The 23,033-nt window shown below is 41.8% G+C and overlaps 1 protein-coding gene across 3 annotated transcripts in view; it reads left to right on the forward strand.

Annotated features, from left to right (window-relative positions):
* Positions 1-23,033, forward strand: part of SCAPER (S-phase cyclin A associated protein in the ER) — a 422,044-nt gene that overhangs the window by 344,926 nt on the left and 54,085 nt on the right. For all 3 annotated transcript variants that reach the window (XM_036734646.1, XM_036734647.1, XM_036734648.1), the window contains one exon: positions 2,491-2,646. In XM_036734646.1, coding sequence (XP_036590541.1) covers positions 2,491-2,646 — 156 coding nt within the window. The remainder of the gene's footprint in view (positions 1-2,490; positions 2,647-23,033) is intronic.

Genomic DNA, 23,033 nt, shown 5'->3' on the forward strand with positions numbered 1-23,033 from the left:
TGCAAAGGCTTTACAAATGATATCTCTAATCTTCATGACAACCCTGGGAGAAAGGTGCAATTATTTATCCCCATTTTATAAATGAGGAAACTGAGGTGGAGATCAAGGGACCCAGCCAACATCACTCAGTCTGCAGGTGTCTGAGCAGGTTTTGAATCAGGTCCTCCTGATTCTGAGTCCCCTTCCAAGGCTGGCATTCTGTTCCATGTACCAAGCTGCCACTTCTATGAATCCTAGGACATTCATGAAGTCTGTTGTTGTTAAGTCATGTCTGACTCTTCTTGACCCCATTTGGGGTTTTCTTGGCAAAGATACTAGAGTACTTTACCGTTTCCTTCTCCAGCTCATTTTACAGATAAGGAAACTGAGGCAAACAGGGTTAAGTGACTTACCCAGGGTCACCCAGCTAGTAAGTGACTGAGGCCAGATTTGAACTCATCAAGATGAGTCTTCCTGATTCTAAGCCCAGTGCTCTGTCCACTGTGCCACCTAGCTGCCCCATCAACTGAGAGGCACTAAACATCTTGCCAGTTGGCCTTTTTATGCCTTAGGTACTGGGGAGGCCACATCAAGGGCTTGGGCCCTAAGAAATGTTTTATTTTACTATGCATATTTGTTACAAAGGTTTGGGCGGGGCGGGGGCGGGGAGGGGGGAGGAAAGAGGGGACAAGGAATAGAGTTGTTCCTCCTCCCTTCTAAAAAAGAAAAAAATAGTTGTTAAAACACATACATAAAAGAACAGAAGGAAACCCAAAGGGGGACTCATAGAGCAGGACAGCTTTGAATGTAATGCATTGAATTTATTGTACATTTTAAAACAAAGCATGGGGTCCTGGGAGGTCCTGAAGGTATAATGGCATCTTAGAACCTAGAGGAACCCAGATCCCACCAATAAAGCCCTAAAAATGCATCAGATTTAAAAAAAAAAAAAGAGCATGTTTCAAACTCCTCCACCCAACTCAGGATTTCACAAAAACACTGCCAGAATCCTGGCCCCATTCATCAAAAACAACTGGGATGATTAGACAAGAGCACAGATGAAATTAGACATAGAGACACACAATGTGAGGTGACCTAGAAGCCATAGGATCTAGACTTCTAGGAGAAGCTAAAGAGCATCAACCCCCAGATGAGCCTCAGAAAGGGCTGGACGAGTCACCAGTCTGTCTGGGTCAGTCCCGTGACCCCAACCCAGGCCCTCCTCACTCTGCGGTCCTGCCGGACCACCGCTGAAGGGTGCAGTACATGGAGAGGGATAGGATTCTCCAAAGCCCCTCATATTGTCATGAACTGTGCTGGTAGTGGAAATACAAAGAGAAAACACACCAGGGTCTGTGCCCTCCCAGAACTTCCATTCACCATGATTCAATGCCACTTTCATTCTCCAGCACAGTGTCTCACACATCATTGGCACTTAACAAATATGTATTGAGTTCAATTGAATTGAAATTCCTGAAGGGTCTGAACTCTCCTTGGTAGGCAGCTCTCCAAGGGTGGGTTCTAAGCCAAGGCACAACAGGACACAATCCCTGCTTCCGGGAGACAAGTGTGGACAGCCAGGAGGATGGGTTCAAAGGCCGTGGCAGTGGTCGGACAATAGTGAGGACTTTTGTTTGGATGGTGGTTCTTAGAAATAGGGAGTAGGATCCAAAAGCTCTTGTGGGTACAAAACAAGATGCCAGTTTTACCTCCCCACCCTCTTATCCATCTCCAAAGATAGGAAGCTCTTCAATATGATCTCCAGTTTTCATACAGATTAAAAATTCAAATACGGTGGCCATGAATCAATACTGGAGTTCTCAGAGCAGAGAATGATTTATCTGTTAAGTCTTTTGTCTGATCTTAAAGCATCATTTTCCATTCTTACTGCTTTCTTTAATCTAATAAAAGAGCTGTTACTGTCAGTTCAGACTTTTAAACAGCCCTGGAGAACTGTCTAGTGGAATGAGAAGATGAAAGTGACTTCTTAAGTGACAATTGTAGGCTTGATGATTAGCATTTTTCATACCATAAAAAACAATTATATTCTTGCACTGGTTATCATCTTAATAGTAATGTAATAAAACAATGAGAAACTGAAATCAGCATTAGGAGATTGTCTCAGTAAGAGTTTCATCTACTGAATTACTACTGTCCTCTGAAAACTGTGACTTCTTACACACTTCTTTTTAACATATATGTATGTATATAGAGGTGAAGATTATAACATGTCATTTCAGCTGATACAGTGTTTCTGTCCATCACATTATTGAGAAGTGGTTTCCGGAGAGGCAAAGGAACAAGCCATTTCTTAACAGAAACTCCTGGGACTTTGGAAGGCCCAGACTTAAGGAAATTGTAATTTGATCTGTTTTACTTCAACCTCTTATGTTTATGTATTTGTGAATGTGAAACCTGCCTTTGGTGTAGATTGACCCTGAGGATGCAGACATGGCTGGGAAACAAACTTGGGATCATTTGGTAACATACAATTTTCCCCTCTGCTTGTAGCTACGTAGTCAACATTGGGCTCATTGACAAGCTTTGTGGCTGCTTCCTTTCCGTACAAGGCCCAGTCGATGAGAATCCAAAAGTTGCCTCGTTTCTGCAGAATGCTACAGCTGTCTTACACGGGATGTGCAAGCTGTGTTTCGCTGTCAACAACAAGTAAGTGCACTTAGGGATGAGCGGGTCTAGTGGCTTGGCATGCATGCCTTTGGGGACTGGTTTTTATTATATATAAAATGTCATAAATTACACACACACACACACACACATATAATTTCACTTAGCTCATTTTTAAAAATTCTTTGTCTTGTCTTTCATTAGCACATTTTTTTGTCTTTTGTTTGTCTCTCATTTTAAACTGACAAAAATTGTGGACTTTGCAATCCTGCCGCCAGCGCTGGCTCCTTCTGTGTGCGCCAATTCCATATACTCACTGCTTCTGTAATGGGGGTATTTCCTAGGAATGTTCTTATCACAGACACCCATCTTATCCTCTTTCATACTTAACCTTTCCCTGTCCCTACTTGGCATTCCGGTCTAAGACGCATCTCACTTTGTTGTTTAGTCTGGCCACATGTCCTGCCCATAGCTGGTTTTTCTCGTTGGTGCAGTCAAATGCTAACATACTAGAACTTAGCTGACCCTATCTGGGGCTCTACAAATTCCAGGTACCAGGTCACCATGGTGCCTAGAGTTTTCTAAAATAATTATTTTCTATTAAAATATGGATTCTGAGGTTCAGGTTTTGATATAAAAATAAATGAATTGTGATTCTTAGTGGACATATAAGGCACTTGATTGTCCTCAGCCTCTTCCAAGAGAAGTTGTTGCTTCTGGTGGTGATGATAGCTGTTAGTTATTTGGCGCTTACAGGCTGGCAGAGTCTGCACCAAGTCAACTCATTTGGCCCTTTCAGAAATCTATGAAGGCTCCATTGTTATTCCCTTTTACAGAGGAGGACATTTAGACTTGGAGAGGGTAAAGGACTTACTCATGTCATCGAGCTAACAAGTGTCAAACTAGGATTGCTCCCAGGCTGGTTTCTCCTTTACCGTCATCACTAAAATGGCTGATCCAAAGGCACCAGTTATTGAGACTGTATTCTGAGGAACCAAGCCTTTACCTTCACCAGTGTCATTTGTGCCCACTAACAGGCAGGCTGTGGTTTTTTGGGGTTTTTTTGAGAGATATTTATTAAGTATTCTGTTCAGGAGCCAGATTTAGTCTTCTTTTTTGTCTGTGTAGGTGGGAGAAGGGAAGGAAGCGCTGTAGATAAAGACAGGCCCTGCCCTCAAGGAATTTGCATTCTACTAGGAGATGACAGCACACAAAGAGGACTTGAAGGGGGTTATGGGAAAGGTCCCAACTGGATGGTGATGTTCTTGAAGTCTGGGTAAGAGAGGAACACTGACCCTAGGAAAAATTCCCCCTTGTGAGGTGGACCCTGCAGAGGGATGCTGCAGGGCCAGGAGGCCCCAAGCACTGAGAGCTCCGAAACAAAATAGTGTCTGAAGTGGGACATCAGCAACAGGGCTGAGAGGGGAATGTAGGTAACCGAATGTATGTACAAAAAAGTTTTCAGAAAACTCATTCCTTGAATCAGCCCTTGGCATTTCAGGAAAGGTGGAGAACGAGCCCAGGAGAAAATAAACTCTAACCAGCCCTTCGTGGAGAATCCTAAACTACAGAATGTCAGAGCAGCAAATTTAATTTAAGCCTCTCATTTTACACATGAAGACACTGAAGGCCAGAGAAGGAAAGGGAAACATTTTCACAAGATCACTTAGTTCATGTTCTCTTTTTGAAATCTGAAAAATACATCTGTAAAATGTGGACAATAACTTCTGGTACTTACCTCAGAGGGTTGTTGCTAGGAACAAACTAGATAATCTGTGTAAAGTACTCTACAGACTTGAAACACTAGGTAGATAAAGGTCAGCAATTGTTATATATCCAAAGGAAATGTCATATTCTACTAGGATTAAATGATGTTTTGGATAGAATAAATTCTTAGTTCCTTTGACATAGATAAACCATTCCATTTACTTAAAGGGATTTAGATCAGGGAAATTTCTGTCTAGAATAGATCCTACTTCCCAGTATCTGAACATACTAAAAGTCTTAGCCAATGCCCTTCTGACATCCAGGAGCAAATGTCAGAACCTCCTACTGTGGCATAGTGTCTGAGCCCTGGGCCCATGCCAGGGTCTTTGTGGTTTGGGAAAATACACAGCCCTGTAGAACAGCTAAATTATAAAACACAGAGATACTAATTGCATGGATAGGCAGTTGCACAGTTAGGTTTCCCCTGATATTAAGTAAAAACATTATAGTTACACTTGTTTATCTTAATACATGGTTGTTACGCAGTTCTGGGATCTTACATTTCATTCCATCCCACTACAAAGAAGTAGTTGATATCACACTGTAATGGGCTGTAAGCTCCTTGGGAGCAAGGGCCACATCTCAAACATGTCTGTAGCTGTCACAGCAACATAAGGAGCTAGGCACGTAAGCATTATTATCCTCCTTTTACAAGGAGGAATTAAAAAATTCACTCACTTGGTGAACAAATGGATGTTCACTGAGCATCATTCAGAATCTAAGCACTGGTCTTCAGGACTGATAGGTTTCCTCTTGCTGGGAGAGACTTCATCTTCGTAAATGGAAAACAGCTTCTGCTTCTTTTCAGGTGTGTGTGCAGGGGGGAGGGGGGACCCTTCCCGCTCAACTTAGGGGAGCAATAGAGCTTTAAATAATGAATGACTTCCTCCTCCTGGTGATTCCTGGGCCACTTTTTCTAGGGTTTTCTAAGCAAACTGTCATATCATCGGCCTCCTGCTTACCTCTGTACATTGTCTCCAGTGCTTTGTCTTATCACTGTGACCAGCATTTGTATGATTGTGTCAATTAATAATGGAGACAGTAGAAATGCTTGCTCCACCCTAGATCTTTTCGGGGAAGCTTCCAAGGCTTCACTGTTACAAATAATGTTAGCTCTTGGTTTTTCTGCATCTATTTATATAATCATTTGATTTTTGTTATTAGCATAATTATGCTATTATTTTCCTAATGTTGGCCCATGCTTTCATTTCTGGTATAGTTCCAACTTGATCATCATGAAAATTTGGCACTATATTGCTGTAGCTTCTTTAGTAACATTTTATCTAATTTTTTGCATTAATATACATCAGTAATTTGAATATTCAAGTAAATACATTAGTGTTATTGGTCCAGAATACTCTTTGTGTTTTATCGCTCCTTGACTTAGGGATCAGGACCATGTTTATTTCATAGATGTAGTTTGATGAGGTGCCTTCTTCCTGTTCTTGAGAATCTTAAATAAAACTTTGGATTATTTATTCTTTAAATGTTTTATAAATCTCATTTGTAAACCTCTCTGTACCCAGTGAGGTTTTCTTTTTCCTTTTTATTTCATGTTTGTCTCACTCAGTTTTTCTTCTGAAATTGGACTGTTTTATTGTATCTTAGTAATGTGATATTCTTCTCCTTTTGAAATATCTAATTATTTAATAGTTTATAAATTTTAGTCTTTTTTTAAATTTTTGTTTCATTTATCAACTCATTAGACTTTATTTATAATGTCTTTCCTAGTCTTCAGTTGATCAGAATTTTCAACATCTGTTATCAGAAAATAATAAATTGAAGCAGGAGAAATGGTCCAGGTGATTTCCTAATTTAATTTACCAAGAAAACTCCAACTTGACAGCAGTATAAGCTGCTTATCTGAGAGAGTAGATGAGAGCTTTCAATGTAAACTCATACCACCCACTGTTATGAACTCTTAATAGATTCTCCACTTCCTTTCTTTTCTTCCTGTCTGATCTTTAAATTTTCAAGCATGAGTTGGCCTTTTGCATCCAAAGGCAGAATAGTATGTGGATAACCCTATAGAGATAGATCTGTTTCTAGTTTCTTCTTAGAAATGATTATTTCATTGGTGTATGCTGCTTTGACTATTTGAACACTTTGTTACATAGAATAATTAGCAATAAACTGTTTGCCAAAGAAGGCTGGCAGTTTTATTTTCTTCTATATTGTAGTAATTAAGATAATGCCTGTTTTGGCAATAAAATCAATCAGGCAGGAGTAAAATTTGTTTGAGTACTCCTTGTCCTACAAGTACTTCCAGTGGCTGCCAGAAAGAGAACAAAAAACTTTCAGCAAGAGAACTGCCTAAGAATTACTAAATATCACTGCAGGCATGGAGAATGGGAGGGTAATGAAGTGTAATAATTGACAGCACACGACATTTGTAAATACGCTGCATTGTGGTGGCTCTAGCTTTTATAGTGTTAATTTTAAAAGTCCTGCCACTGGTACCAGGCTTTTTATCATTGTCCCTTTAATCTTCTAATTTACTTAGCTTTTCTAAAAGACCTTTTGGATAGACAGAATTAGTACCATTAATCTCCACCCACACACACAGTGAGAAAAGTACTTTGCTTTTTAATAAATTTCTTGAGAATTTTTTTGCATTGAGTTTTTTTTTCAAACAAAAGATTCACATTTCTTTAAATAAAACTGAAATTCACTTCCTCTAACAAAAGAATGGATTTTCATATTAGGATTTTTCATATCCAAATTTTACCATGGGAACCATTCTCAAACAAATGATAACATTTTGACATACACATATGTGTATAATATATATGTATATATTCTCTTTCAACACAGTAATTTTTATTGGGTAGAGACCCTCAAAAAAAAAAGAGTATATCAATAATGAGAACAAAAGAAAAGCCAAAATTTTATCTTGCTTATTCCCAAGGTCTGTAGGATGTATGTAATGTACAGTGTATAATCATAATTTGTGGTTAAACATAGACTTTCACAGCCTGTCAGAGGGTTACAACTACCAAATATAACTTATCATCATCATTTGAGCCCTTTAGTCTTGAGTTCCTTTGGTCATTCATAGAATGGACGTCCTCCTGAAATGGGGCAGCATTAGCCACCTTCTTCTTAGTAAGGCTCCCCGCCAGCTCCTTAGTAGTGGATTTTGATGCATCATGGCTTCCCAGCTTCCCCTTTAACAGGTTTTGCATCTTTAGGGTCCCCCCGCTTCAACTTCCAAGTGTGTGTATGTGTGTATACGTGTATATACACATACACGCGCACACAAATATAATAAAAAGACTCATTGTTTAGTAACAGGAAATCTTTTAAAAATTCTATTTTTCTTGTGCTTTACTTTTATTAATTGTCCATACTTTTCTATTGGAACCAGTATGGAGAATTGTCTGTCTTGCCATATGAATGCTTTACCACTATCATGACGAGTAAATCTTGAGAGTGCAAACCTTGCAACAATTCAGTCCATTATTCACTGACAACCTGCTATGTGCAGGATGCTGTGCTGAAGCTTTCTGGGGGAGGAAATAGAAAGGAGGAGCAGTCAGCAGCAGTCCTGGCCTCAAAGAGAACACAATCTAGTTTATACTAATGACAAAAAATATTCTGGGACAGATGGTCTTACCGATTCAGACCAGCTGACTCTGACTCCCATTGACAGAGGCCATTCTCAGGTCAGGAAGACTCAGGTTCAAGTCCTGTCTCCAGCATACGCTGCTGTTGGACTTAGACCATGTCCCTCAAGCCTAAGACCAGAGTTTTCTCTACTTGATCGTGCTCCCAGTCAGACAAGGTCCTTCTGTGATGAGTGGACAAGTATGATCTGTAACTAGCATAGACTTCTAAAGTAATTTGACGGTACTTGAAAATTGTTTATATTCTTAAATATTTTCAATTTTTCTTCCTGGAATCTTGTTCATGCTATTTTCCCATGGGCCATTCACATAGCCTGCTCCACAGGGCAAGCCCAGCATGGGGGCCCATCTTCACATGAGGCCCCCACCCCTGCAGCAAGCACACCTTGTCTTCCAAAGAAGAGCCTCATGCTCTGCCTTCCTCCCAACCCAGTCATACAGTTAATCTGCATTATCCTCACATCTGAACTCCTCCCCAATTTGACCTTTTTTGAAGAAAAGGTTTGCCAAACAGAGGTAAACTTTATTTCAGTCTCAGTCCAAATTGTCTCACAAATTCTAAATTAGTAGAGTCCAACTTAATGAGGTTTTGCTTTGTACTTGGGTATAGTTCTAATCGCTTTCCAATTATTTTTAGCAAGTTTCACTTATAAACAGCCCATAGCTCTTCTCTCCTTTACTGATTCCACTTCATAACCACTTGGAAGATGCTATCTACAAGTGCCTCACTTCCTTTTCTCTCATGCTTAACTCTGTAGTCTGGCTTCCAGCCTCCTCATTTCACTCTCCAAAGTTGCCAATCCTCCTTCTTCTTGATCTCTCTACACCCTTGGATATTGTTGATCACTCTTTCCTCGATACTCTTTTCTGCTAAGGTTTTTGGGGCATCGTTTGCTCCTGATTTTCCTCCTGCCTGTCTGATTGCTTCTTTTCAGTCTCCCCTGCTGGATCTTCTTCGAGGTCATACCTACTACCTGTGGGTTTCCTTCCTTCCTTCCTTCCTTGCTTGCTCCCTCTTCTCCCTCTGTCCACATAGAGTATCCCCAGTGCCTGGCACCATGCCTGGTACATAGTAGGTATCTGCAGGTGCTCTGCCCAAAAGAATGTAAATTCTGATCACTGAAACCTGGCAAGATATCTTGGGGTTTACCTGCTAGATTTCTTTCTTCATGATCATGCCTTAAACCCAAATTACTCTGGCTCTTATTGATTGGCCAACAATAGGTCCCAGCCCAAGCCTCACTTGGTCACTGTTTGGGTCCTGATGGCTCAGAGACAATGTAAATAGCAAGTTTCTGTTTTGCCCAGAAACCTCCCAGATTTTTTTTAAAGAGGCCATTTTTTGCCTCATTTCTTATTAAGTCTTAATCACTGAATAAGCTTTGCCTTAGTCAAACTGAGATCTGGGAAAGACCTTAACTTAAAAAGACCAAGATCTCCCACTGCATCCAGGACCATCTCCAGTCATCTTGATCTATATCTTATCACTGGACCTAGATGGCTCCAAAGGAGAAAGTGAGGCTGGTGACTTTGTACAACCCTGTCTCACTTAAATCCAGTTCACTTACACATCATGGCATCACCTTCCTGATGTCATGGTCCCCCTCAAGAACAAAGGACCTGTGGTCCCACCAGGCTCTGCCCTAAGTCCTCCTATCTTTTCCTTCTTTACTTCACTTGGTGATCTCATCAGCTCCCAGGGATTTAATTATCATCTCTGTGCTGACAATTCTCCAGTTTACCTTTCCTGCCCCAGTCTCTCTGCTGACCTTGAATCTCACATCTCCAACTGCCTTTCAGACATCTCAAACTGGATGTCCAGTAGACATCTTAAACTCACTATATCCCAAACAGAACTCATTGTCTTTTCTCCAAACCCACCCCTTCAAGCTTCCTTCCCTATTAGAGAGTAACACTACCCTCCCAGTTGTCCTCAACTCTTTACTCTCACCCCCCCAATATACAGTCTGTTGCTAGAGCCTGTCCAATTTACCTTCATAACATTTCTCTCAGACTCCCCTTCTTTCCTCTGACACTGCCATCCCCCTAATGCTGGCCCTTATCACCTCCTAACTGCTGTCTTACCCCCTGCCACAAGTCTCATGATGAACTGGTCTGTCTTCTGCACATCTGCCAGATTGATCTTCCTAAAGCACAGGTCTGATCATAGCACCCCTCTCCTCAGTAAACTCTGGTGGTTCAAATATAAAATCCTCTATTTGGCATTCAAAGACCCCCTCTCCTATATATTCTGTGATCCATTGAACTCTTTGCTGTTGCTCAAACCTCATCCCCTGACTCTAGGTGTTTTCACTGACTATTCCCTATGCATGGGTCCTCTCCCTCCTCATCTCCACCCCCTAGTTTACTCAGCTTCCTTCAAGTCCCCGCTAACACCCCACTTTCTCTAAGAAGCATTTCCCAGTCTCCTTTTATGCTAGTACCTTTCCTTGGTTGATTATTTACACTTTATCCTATATAGCTTGTTTGTATATAGTTGGATTTGCTTGTTGTTTCTCCCATTAAACTGTTAGTTCCTTGGGAGTTAGGATTTTCTTTTACTTTTCTTCGTATAGCCAGCAGCCAGTGCCTGGCACATAATAAATACTCATTGACTGACTGATTACAAGGTAATTTGAAAAAGAAGAGAGTGAGGTCAGTGTGGGGCTCATGGGATGCTTCTAGGCCTGGGGGTGGGGGGCCACCCCCAGGGGAAACAGTACCTGAGCTAAGCCTTGAAGAAAGATCTATGTCCTGAATGTGGCAATAAGGAGGAGCTTCATATTTGCATTCTGTGAGAGCTTGTGCAAGGGTATAGAGGCAGGAGATGGGAGGTGGAGTCAGAGGTGAGAGAGACACCCAGTTTGGATGGAATCCAGAGTATGCAGGAATCAGATTGTAAAGGCAGAAAAGTTCCAGTTATAGGAGCTCTCTTACCCTAGGAGTGACATTGAAGGATTGGGGGGCTTGGGGTGAGGAGCAGCAACATGACCCAAACTGTGCCTTAGAAGATTACTTTAGCAGTTGTGGTGAGGATGGATCAGAGAGAGAGGGGAATAGAGTCAGGAAACCAGTTTGGAGGCTATTACAGTCATCTAGGTAAGAGGTGATGGAGGCATGAGTCAGGATGATGGATATCATTAGGGAGAAAGGGGAGATTGCAAGATAGACTGGGGAGGGAGAATTGATGAGACTTGAGCAGTCATCGATATCGATATAGGTAGAAGAGGGAATGGAAGAAAGTCAAGGAGGACTGAGGACTTCTGAGTTTGACATGTCAACAGGATATCCATTTGGAGATGTTCATCAAGCAGGTTTTGAAATAGGAGAGAGAAAGAGAGAGAGAGAGATATTATTGTGCTACATGGAAGGGATAAGGAACAAAGCATTGAGAATTTGAAGGAGGCAGGATATAGATTTAGAACCAGAATGGAACTTAGGTGTTCATTCAATTTGACCGCATTACTTTATAAATGAAGGCACCAATGGAGAATTATCAGGCAAGAAAGATGAACCATTTACAGTCAAATAAACTTAGGAAGAACCTGAAGAGAACAGTGTCACAAAATCATAGGAAAGAGAGAGCATTGAGTAGGAAGAGTTGGTCAGTAGTAGAAAGCTGCAGAGTGGTTGAGGAAGACTAGAAGTAATGGGATTTAGCTGTGGAGCAGTCAGCAGTGGTCTTGGAGAGAGCAACTTCAGGAGAGTGTTGAAGTCACAAACCAAGTTGCATGAGATTGAGTGGGTCATGATGAAGTGAAGGCAGCAAATGTGGACAACTCTTTTTAGGAGTGTGGCAGCGGGAGAGAGAAGAGATGTTAGTTGGGAGTTTGAGAGGGTAGCAAGGTTACAGGAACATTATTCAAGTATAGGTTAAAAACTGAATATGTTTGTAGGCACTTAGAAGATGCCAGTATATAGGGAGAGACTGAAGATGAGAGGGAGGGAAAACAAGTGATAAGACAGGGTGACCTGGGCTAGGACCAAGAGCACAAGAAGACTTGGCAAAGAGAAAGGCTCTCTATCCTTCAGAGACCGGAGAAGAGGGAAGGAGAAGAAAGATGTGGAGGGGTTTCAGGAATGGAATAAGGATGATGGAGGGAGTGCATGACCAATAGCTCCAATTTCCTCAGTAAAATAGGAGATGAAGTCATCATCCACTATGGAAGAAGGGGCTAGAATGGGAAGGTCATTCAAGGCTTAAGAGAGAAGATTTGAAGCAGCCACTTGTGGGAGCATGGCAGAGTGTGATTGCCATGCAGCAATAATCTAATTGGAATTATATAGCATGAATTAGTAATGGATAGTCCAGTGTCATGATTTCTCTAGGAAGAAGGTGAAAGTGACCCGGGTTAAGGGCTGTGAGGGCATTAGCACTGGTAGGATAAGGAGTGAAGGGTATCCAAGGACAGACAACAGTGAGGATCAGTTAGTCAGCAAGTGTTTATTGAATGCCTGCTATGTGCCAAGCACTGTGCTAGGCCCTGGGGATACAAACACAATCAACGGAACAATCCCTATGAGAAGGGAGTTCACAGCCCCATGTTTCTTGGGGATGAAGTAGGGGCGGGGGAGGAGCAGAGACAAGAAGTACACATCTGAATCTGTAGAGAATAACTATAAAATAACTCAACGCTACTATATCCCAAGTAGTTAAATACAAGTTAGTTTGGGAGATAGGGCACTGATAGCTAGGAGATCAGGAAAAGCTTCATGCAGAAAATTCACTTCCGTCTTCTAGGAAGAGAAAGACTCCTTGAGATGGAGGGAAGAAGCGGGGTTCATTTCAGGCATGGAGGGCCCACAGAGGCATGAGATCAGGATATGGCCTATCTTATGTGGGGAACACAAAGGAATGACCCTAAGATTGTTGTGTGGGATGAAAGACCCTCACCAATTAAATTTATAATAAGGAGCAGAAATAAATTTTATTCCATTCTCGAGAATAGGGTGTCCTCTGCTAGGGCACAGAGCAGAACCAGCAAAGGAAGTGCTTTACAAAGGGCAAAGCACCAATAATTATACCTAACACAAGAGAATTCCCATCCACGTGGCCTTGAGGCGGCAGGTTCCCCACCCCTGGCCTAGGGCCTGCTTCTTCTCCTAACCATGGAATGCTCCCCTAGGCACAGGTCCCCTCCTCAGCCAATTGTCTATACCTACTCACCTACTAGGTCCAGGGAATTCCCTATCAAGTGTCCCTGGTGATTCTGCATTCCTATACAAGCTGCTGTCTATAGATACTCAGCTTGTACCTGTCTCTCCACTTTTGTCTGCTTCCGCTGCCCTTGATTTGCCCACAGAACCCCTAGAAAGTTCTCTATGATGCCCTGACCTGTTCGGGAAATGATGATGATTAAGAATTCAAACATTATTCTGAGCCTCAGTTTCCTCATCTGTAAAGTGAAGTGATTGGACCGGATCGAAGCCCTCTTCCAACTCCAGGAGTTTCTGTGCGAGAAGAATCCAGAAAGTCAGCAGCCAACCTGTATCCTGATCCCCGACATCACAGCCCATTGTCAGAAACAGCTGGCTGTCCAACCGCTCAGGCCAGGGGAGAACTAAATGCTTGCAGTTGTAGGACAGTTTTCTAGTAGTCCTTGCACAGAGAAACTGTTTTCTATTTCCATGTAAATCAATAGGTGATTTCCCAGCATAACAGAGGTCTTGGTAGCAAATTATAGTTTTCCAAATTGAATCTGGCTGTTAATAAACATAACAGCATATGCCACTAGGATCTCCCTTATTGAAGACCAAACAAAAACACTTTGAAATCATCTTAAATTGAAAAGGTTTTCTGTTTTACTGGATCGAATGGCATGACCCAGAACAACATGTACAAAAGTTTAATCTTTGATTTTTCCATGTCTCCTATCCTCTTTTTTAACACAGAAAACTATATCCCTTGACTGATACAAATACAGCCTTTTACATTTTTATTATAAACATTTAGGCTTAAAGTGATTATAACTGACAGTTAAGCCCAACAGAAGCCAGGGGGCCTAGGCTACAAATTATCAGTATTACAAGACAAAATCAAAAGTAAACATTTCCCAAAGTTTCTTCAGGTTCACATGAGTTTTCTAGAAACTAAACAGCAAATGGATCCTTTTTTCCTGGTTGGTTTTGTAGCAAAATAAATACACTTTTCATGAAACAATAATGTGTGCATTTTGAATTACCTCCACCGTTTTGTTTTTGTATTATAATCAGTTTACTTTTTTCAAAGAGATTATTTCAAGTCTTAGAAATAGATTGTTGTAAAAGCTTTTAGTGTGCTTTCTCTTCCCCTCCCCAAGCCATCATGATTGGGGGTGGAAGGTTTTATTTTTGGATTTTTTTTTTGTTTAAGAAATAAGGTTATAATGTTGACCTCAGGTAAAGACTTTTCTTCCTTTTCCATTCATATATCTTTTATTAATCACTGAGAACGTGCCAGGCATTGGAACTACAAAGACAAAGATGAGACAGCACCTGCCCTCAAGGAGCTTATATATTACTTGGAGGGAACAACATAAATGCAGAGAAGTAAAAACAAAATATGTACAAAGTACATTGGTTATAGAGTCCCAAAAGTCATAGTTGTAGACAAAGATCTGAGTCCCTGGATGCTTAAATGGCTTAACCAAGTTGCCATAGCCAAAAAAAAGTCCTCCTTTGTTGACCAGTCTTCTGATGAGAAGCCTCTTTGAGCCAGATCACTCTCCTAACAATAGTTCAACACCATCGTATATTGCTGGGCCCGTACTCACAGCTCTTCAACTTTATAGGACCTGCCAGAGCGTGCCTTCCCCTGACTCAGCCTCTGAAAACCCACAGCCATCTCCATGCTATGATGGAGCAATAAGAAAATCATAAATGGAGAGTTTAGTTTCTTACAGCTCTGTGAATAGCAGTAAGACAGACTTCAGTCCTGGGATGTTGGTGGGGGAGCATACTGGAAGGATTTTTAATCAGTGGGACAGTATTCTAGAATACTCATGTGAGGTACAAGCCCATTATTAAGGAAAAGATCTGATTTCTTAATTTTCTTGCAGTAAACCTTTTGCCATCCTGCTTGATGCTCTGATAAGGATAGGAATGGGAATCCTGAGATAGAATTCATTAAAAGGTTTTAAGAGCCCACTGAAAGTTTGCTTTGTGGGAAGGGGCCGTTAGACGAGTCTTCCAAGTTGTAGTTGGTTATTAAAGGCAGTCAGTGTTAAACAAACACAGGCCCCCTTTGGAACCTGTACAATAAACTCAGACACATTAATCTCTACTCAAGTCTCCGCCGGGGGCCTGAGCCTCTAACTTTTGTGGCTGTAATGGAAGATGCTGAGTGCCGCTTGACAACAGCTAGCAGAAGTGGGTATAATGGGTCAGATGGTACCTATAAGTAAATAAATACAATGTTCCTCCTTTTGTTTCTGTTGAGTCACATCTGAAAAGCTGGTTGAAGGGTCTCTCCAAAATGGTTCTAGGTAACTTTATAGACTATAGGTAATTGGTATAGCACTGTTCAGTTATCTCTAGGATTGGATAGAGGCACCAAATTAGATCTTTGAGGTCTCATGCTGTTTGGAAGGCAGTGGCAGAAAGGACACAGTTGCTGGTAGTTAGATACCCCCTGAATTCTCCTTCCACCACCAGCTAAATCTTGAGCAAGTCCCTCCCATTTACGTGGGCCTCCTTCCCTAGCCAGTCTCAAAGTTCTCATCCAGGACAAATGATCACGAAAGGTGAGAGTGAGGGCTAACAGACAACTTGAGTTATGTCTGCAAAATACTAAAGAAAATGAGGACACCCTCTAGCTTGTTGGGTGAGACCTCCGTGGAGAATTTACAGAAAAAATGTGGACGAAAATTGTTCAAGCTAAGACGGCTCTGAGTCTGCTCTGGTGGGTCATGAGTCCATCAGAGGACTTTCTTCATAAGATTCTTGTCAGGTCAAAATGCAAGACAAGTGTACTGTGTTATTATTTCATATCTTGCTACATGATCAGTCCCTGGTTAGCCAGGTACTATATCAACATAGGGACCTGGCTCACCCTGGAGCTCATAGATTGGACAGTAGGTCCCTGCCCTCCTAGCACAGAGTGAATGTAAATACTAAATAATAATAGTTTCTCTTTTGGCCAGGAAGGCTGAGGGTCTTCCTTCCCAGTTTGATTTTTTTTTTTTGAGTTTTAATTAAAGAGGCCATCCCTTGATTAACTTCTTAAAGAGGCCTATTCACTGAATGGGCATTACCTCACTCAAAGTGAGAACCTGAAAAGACCTTAGCCTGAAAGGGCCAGGGTCTCCCAGTGCATCCTGGGCCATCTCCATTCTTCCTGGTGAATATTAGGCCACTGGACCCAGATGGCTGTGGAGGAGAAAGTGAGGCTGATAACCTTGCACAGCCCTCCCTCACTCAAAGTCAACTGCAAGTCATCATGGCCCTGATGTCATGGTCCTCTTCGAGAACAAGGGACAAACACAACAACAGTGGGCAAGGTTAGAGAGAGTGCCCACCCATGAGATCCTGACTTCATTGAAGGATCAAAGTATCATTTTATGGGAGCTCCTTAGAAGAGAAGAGCGCTCCTCGGAGGAATGGAAGAACATTCCTCCCTAAACGTTTCTTTGCTTTACAGCTCCAAAAATTAATACACATTTGGCAGAAACCATGTGTAGCCATAATGGCTTTTGTTTTCTTTGAATGGCTCAGCTTGCCTCATTGAGCCTCTGGACACTGTGGCTTGCTCTTCCGGGGCAGGAGGCCCGGGGAGCATGCCGGGAGGCAGACGGCTTCCTGTGTGGGGAGTCATGGGGCTGGCTGAGGGGAGGTGTTAGCTCCAGAACCTGGTCTACCCTAGGGGGAGGAGCCAACTCAGGAACCAATCGGCCCTGGTCATTTGGGCGGAGCTTGATGATGTCAGAAACCCTATAAGAGGGGAGAGGACAGCTTGAAGATTCTTCCTCTCTTTCCTTTTCCGGTTGGAGCCAGAGGCAGTTACAACGACCGTTACAGAGGCAGTTACGACCGTTACATCGTCAGTTTCAGTTGCAGCTTCAGTTTCAGAAACAGACACAGCTGAGGCAGGAGCTGCCAGCAGCAGAGCTGATCTACGGGAGGAAGCTGAACAAAGACTTCAGTCCAGTGGGTAATCTTATTACCATCAAGGGGGAAACATGATTTTGCTTTACGCAATCATGTTTCTCTGTAGCCTCCTGGTTACTCTTTCAAGGCGTACCTATTGGGCCTGGAAGATTATGACCAACATATCAAAATGGGGCTTCTGGTTCATGGGTTGGTTACTGTGGAGCCTAAATAAATGTTTTGATTCTTCTGCCTTCTACTTTGAGAGTTTCTTATATCCGGCGGTTCCGAACCTTTCAGACATGTTTATGATCTTCTTTGAGATTATAAACTCGGCCCTCCTGATACATTTGGCGTCACGAACAGGATTCGAACCTGTGCGGGGAAACCCCATTGGATCGAGTCCATTTCCACCCCTTGTTATAGGATACATAATCTAATCAGCCATGTATCCTAGAACATACATTGTGATTCAATTACAAAGGAAACTAAAACATATCATTCATTATAAAGCAAAACATATCATTTGGTGACATTCCTAAACATTGGTTTAACGATTCAAATGCGATCCACCCCTAGGTCCCAGCAAGATAATCTCTTCAATCAATCATCCCCAAAATAATTATTAATAATTCAAATGTCCACCCCTAAATCCTTGTATCCATTACATAGGATCAATAATATCATAACAATAAAACAACACAGCAAGGATAACACAAAATAAGTAAACAGAACACTATCATCATTTCCACCCCCCTTGAACGATTGGGGCTCAAAATCTTGGGGTGAGGGGTGAAGGTCTCATTTTCCATAGCTTCTTCATGCTGAAATTGGATGTAGAGATGGCCCTGCCCCCAAAAAGTCCCATTCCAGAGGTCATTTCTTTAAGGAGCTGGCAGGAATTCCAAGAATGCTACATGCTTAGGCAGTCACCGGAAAGTGCAGGGTGCTTAAGCCTGAAGGAAACAAAACTAGCAACAAGGTTAGCCAAAACAAAGGACAAAAAGAATAGTCTGTGAATCTATTATTATAACCTATTCACGGTAAAATATATGGTTCAGGGGTACGATTTGGTAATTATTTTCCCCTGAATAAACAACTGTTACAGTGTTGTCCTTCCCATGGGCTATAACTTCTGCAGCCTTTGGAATATCATCTGGCTTCCGTTTTACCCATACCTTAGCTCCTGACTTTATTCTATCAATGGAGCAAGACCCTTTTGCCCCTCTAGTAGTTATTTTGGGAGGAGGGTCAGTTTTCACAAAGGGTATTTTTTCACAGGGGATAATAATGACTTGAACCATCCTATCATTTCTACAAAATTGTACAGGTTTTTTACCCATATTCTGGAGTGTCACAACAATTTCTTTTTGATAATTAGAATCTATCACTCCAGCCAATACATGTATTCCTTGAGCCGCTAATCCTGGTTTAGGTAATATCCATCCAAGATGATTCTTGGGGATTCTCATACATACTCCAGTAGGGGTTTTTCTTATCTCTTTCCTATTTAACCTAAAATTCTCTATACAATGTAAATCATATCCTGCTGAACCAGGTGTTCCTGGACTTGGTAGTGGGACATCTTCCCTCACAGTCCAAAATTCAATGTTTTGAATCTCACATGTTTGCTGTTCTCTGATCTGCAGATTTGGGGTCATCATTCTGGCTAGAGGTGTACTCCCCCCTAAGGGTCTATTATTCAAATTACGTAAGGCAATAGACAAATTATCCTTCCAATGTCGATATGAATTATTTGAGCTTAATTTTCTCAGCTGTTCTTTCAACAATCCATTCATTCTTTCAATTAGCCCAGATGCTTGTGGGTAATATGGAATATGATATATCCATTCTATATTATTCAACACACAATATCTTTTCACTTCTTTGCCCTTGAAATGTGACCCATTGTCACTTTGAATCTGCATTGGGGTTCCATAATATAAACTTACAATATCTAAAGTTTTACAGGTGTTTTTCTGAGTTGCGTCTTTATAAGGACAAGCCACTAGTACACCTGAATAGGTGTCAACACACGTACATACATATTTACATCCTTTATCCTGGGGTAGTGGGCCAATATAATCTATCTGCCAAATTTGGGCTGGAACTTTTCCCCTTGCTATTTCTCCAGTAACTATCCTAGGAAGAGTTCGTTCTTTTTCTAATTGGCATATACAACACTCCTCTGTTATTTGTTTTAACAACGCATGAGAAATACTGATACCTCGATCCTGTGCCCATCGATGGGTGGCCTGGACCCCTAAATGGCCAGCAGTCTGGTGGACCCATCTTGCTAAGGCTGGGTCATCAGTTGGAGTCGGAGTAGGGACAATACATTCAGTAGCAATCTTTGCTAGTCGATCCACATGTGCATTGTACTCACGTTCTGGTGTGGTCAGGGTTGCATGAGCATCAACATGAAAAACTGACAGATCTGTAACCAAAGACATGTCCCATATATTTTCCCATAACTCTTTACCCCAAACTTGTTTGCCATGAATCTCCCAATTCTGATTCTTCCATATAGGCATCCACGTAGCTAATCCATTAGCTACCGCCCACGAGTCAGTAAATATATGACACTGTCCTCCTTTCTCTGCTCTGATGGCCTGATGCACTGCCATCAGTTCAGCATATTGGCTACTTCCACCTATCCCAGAACTTTCCAGAGTTCTCCTTGTACAGGGGTTATAGGCTACTGCTTTCCAATGTCTCTTCTGTCCTAAATATTTTGCTGTCCCATCAGTAAACCAAGCATGTTTCTTCTGTTCTTCATTTAGTCCGTCATATCCATTATTCCATTTCACTAAGGATGGTACCATCTGTTGCTTAGATTCAAGGGGCTTTTCATTGCTCTCAGTATCAATGTTCGCCACAGATTCATGTAGAGCAGAAACTCCATTTTTGCCTGCTCTGGACCTATTCTGAATATACCACTTCCATTTGATTATGCTTGCCTCTTGTGCATGTCCAATTCTGTGAGAAGCTGGGGTACTCATTACCCAAGTCATAATTGGAATTCCAGGCCTTAATACCACTTCATGACCCAGAGTTAGTTGCTCAGTTTCTACTAAAGCCCAATATGCAGCTAACAGCTGCTTCTCAAAAGGTGTATATTGCACTCCAGATGAGGGTAGTTTCCTTGACCAAAAGCCTAAAGGTACACTTCGGCTTTGTTGTTTTTGCCACAGACTCCAATTTGCATAGTCATCTTGTACAGTCACTTGTAACTCCACTGGCCCATTTTGCATAGGCCATAAGTCTAGAGCTAATTGAATAGCAGCCTTTGCTTCCTCAAAAGCTCTACTTTGTTCAAGTCCCCAGTCAAATTCATATTTCTTTCTGGTGACTTTATACAAGGGTTTTAAAATCTGTCCCAAATGTGGGATGTGGTGTCTCCAATAACCAAACAGCCCTATGAACTTTTGGGCCTCTTTCTTATTGGTAGGGGTGGGAAAATCCTGGATTTTTTGTCGAGCTTGTGGGAGAATTTCTCGCAGTCCTCTATTCCACTGTATCCCCAAGAATTTTACAGTTTGAGCTGGCCCTTGAACCTTTGCGGGGTTGATTTCCCATCCTTTGCTTTTCATATGGTCAATTAATAATACTAAACTCTCCTCCACCTCCTTTATATTCTTTCCTTGTATCATGATGTCATCTATGTAATGTGTAAGCTGTACACCAGGTAACTTTAATTCATCCAAATGTTCAGCTACAATCCTGTGGCAAATAGTTGGGCTATGAATATATCCTTGCGGCAGGCGTGTAAATGTATACTGTCGGCCTTGCCAAGTAAAAGCAAACTGATTCCATTGCTTGGGGTCTATTGGGATTGTAAAGAAGGCATTGGCCAAATCAATAACTGCATACCAAGTCCCTTCACGTTTTTGTATTCTCTCTATTAAAGTAACTGTGTCTGGGACAGCAGCATACAAGGGAGGAGTCACTTTGTTCAGCTGTCTATAATCTACTGTCATCCTCCATGTTCCATCTGACTTTCGGACTGGCCAGACAGGGTTGTTCCATTGAGTAGTTGTAGGGACTAACACTCCTGCCTCAACACATTCTCTTATAGTGTTGGCAATTTCATCTTGCCCACCTGGCACACGATATTGCCTCAAAGTAATTACTTCAGAAGGTTCGGGCAAAGTGATTGGATCCATCTTGATTTTCCCCACTAAGACTGCATTAATGCCTATTTTCCTCACAGCAAATTGGTATTTCCCTTCAGGTAAATTTAAGGTCATACCCTTCAAAATGTCTATTCCAATGATGTATTCAGGAATAGGCACAATAACCACACTATATTCTTTCTTGGGCAACTGTCCAATTTTCATCATCAATTTAACTTGTCTGGCTGATATTTCAGTCCCTCCTAGTCCTGTGATGGTAATAGGAGTTCCATGGCTGAACTTGTCTGGATTTCCATAAATAAGGGTGGCCTCGGCCCCAGTATCTATTAATGCCTCAGTTACCGTACTTGACCCATTTTTCCAATATATGGTCAAGTTAATGTGAGGTCTACAATCCAGCCTGTGTATTTCCTTAATTTGGACTGGGGCTCGGCCTATTCCCTAGTATTCCCTTTCATATGATTCACTTGGGTTTGAAGGTTCAACATCTGTAGCATTTGCAGGAGCAGTTCTGATTTCCCTATCTCTCGTGTTATCAAGTCCTCTATACATTCTGTATAATTCATTGGTTGGAATTCCATCTATCATTTCAAAACCTACCCCTGCTCTCAATAAAGTAGTAAACATTTCTTTCCTTGTTACTCTCCTTTGGCGCCAAGTTTGCTGGTTATTCACTCTTCTCTCTCGAGGAGATCTATCCCTTCCCCAGTCACCTAAGTCATATAACTGTAAAATCTTATTTATCACTGTTGTAAGACGGCTCCCTACTTCTCCAAGCAATAAATTCAAAATTAGTTGTTTATAAGCAGGGGGAGCTGTCCTAATTATTAAATTCCTATGAGACAGTCCCATTGGATCATTGTAATATTTGTCTGCAGTTCCTATCATAATGGCAGTCTTCATTACCTCCTCCTTTAGTCTCATGATACAATCTCTAAGTGAATACCAGGGTCTGTGCTCAGTGGGCCACATAGAATCAGTATCATATCTCTTATTGCATCCCACAGCGGCTAACGCCAACAGAGTAGTCTTGCTATCACCATCTCCTTGCTGATGATGTTCCCTAAAAGCTTGTTGAACTAGAGGATCATGGCTGATACCTATGAATCTCATGCAGTCTGTCCCATCTACTGATATTCCACCGGCCCCTTGATCACTGAGTCTTACCATCCAAGATATCAATGGTTCTCCTATTCTTTGGCTGAATCTACTCAAAATATCTGTGACCTCTTGCGGTGAGAAATCTTCCTGAATTTCCCTTGTAACTGAATCTTCACCTCGGGTTTCTGTCTTCCTCCTTTGTATGGGTCGAGCCCTTGTCTGATCATTTAACCATCTCCTATTCTCTGTGTGAGGCACATCCTGAACCCCAGTAGTGTTTTGTGCCTCAGCCGGCTCTTTCTGGGCTGGGTTGAAATGCACTCTGGGCTTTTTTGGTCTCCTGTTGCTCTTAGCCACATTAATAGAAAAGTTCTCATTTGAGTCAGTTTGGTCTTCTGCTATCTGAGATTTCCCTTCTTCCTGTGGGGTAGGAGTGCCCCCATGTCTTTCACTTAATCTCAATCTTTCGTATACTAGCCGGTAGGCTGATAACACTATCCAGCTTTGCCTAGATAGTGATGCCCCTGACTGAATCCCAACTTCTCGTAAACACTTTTCTAAATCCCTAGGATCTCCTCTCCGTAGCCTTGGTTCCCAGTTTTCACAGGGTCCAGCTTTTTTAGCCAATTCTTTTGCTAGGGAGGAATAAAATGGATCCTCCCATCCTGGGATATTTATCTCTTCCTCTGGAATTGTTCTGCTTCTAAATAGAGATCTTATACCTAGCGATCCTGTT

This window comes from Trichosurus vulpecula, chromosome 8 (assembly GCF_011100635.1).
Source record: "Trichosurus vulpecula isolate mTriVul1 chromosome 8, mTriVul1.pri, whole genome shotgun sequence".
In the NCBI taxonomy this organism is placed as follows: domain Eukaryota; kingdom Metazoa; phylum Chordata; class Mammalia; order Diprotodontia; family Phalangeridae; genus Trichosurus; species Trichosurus vulpecula.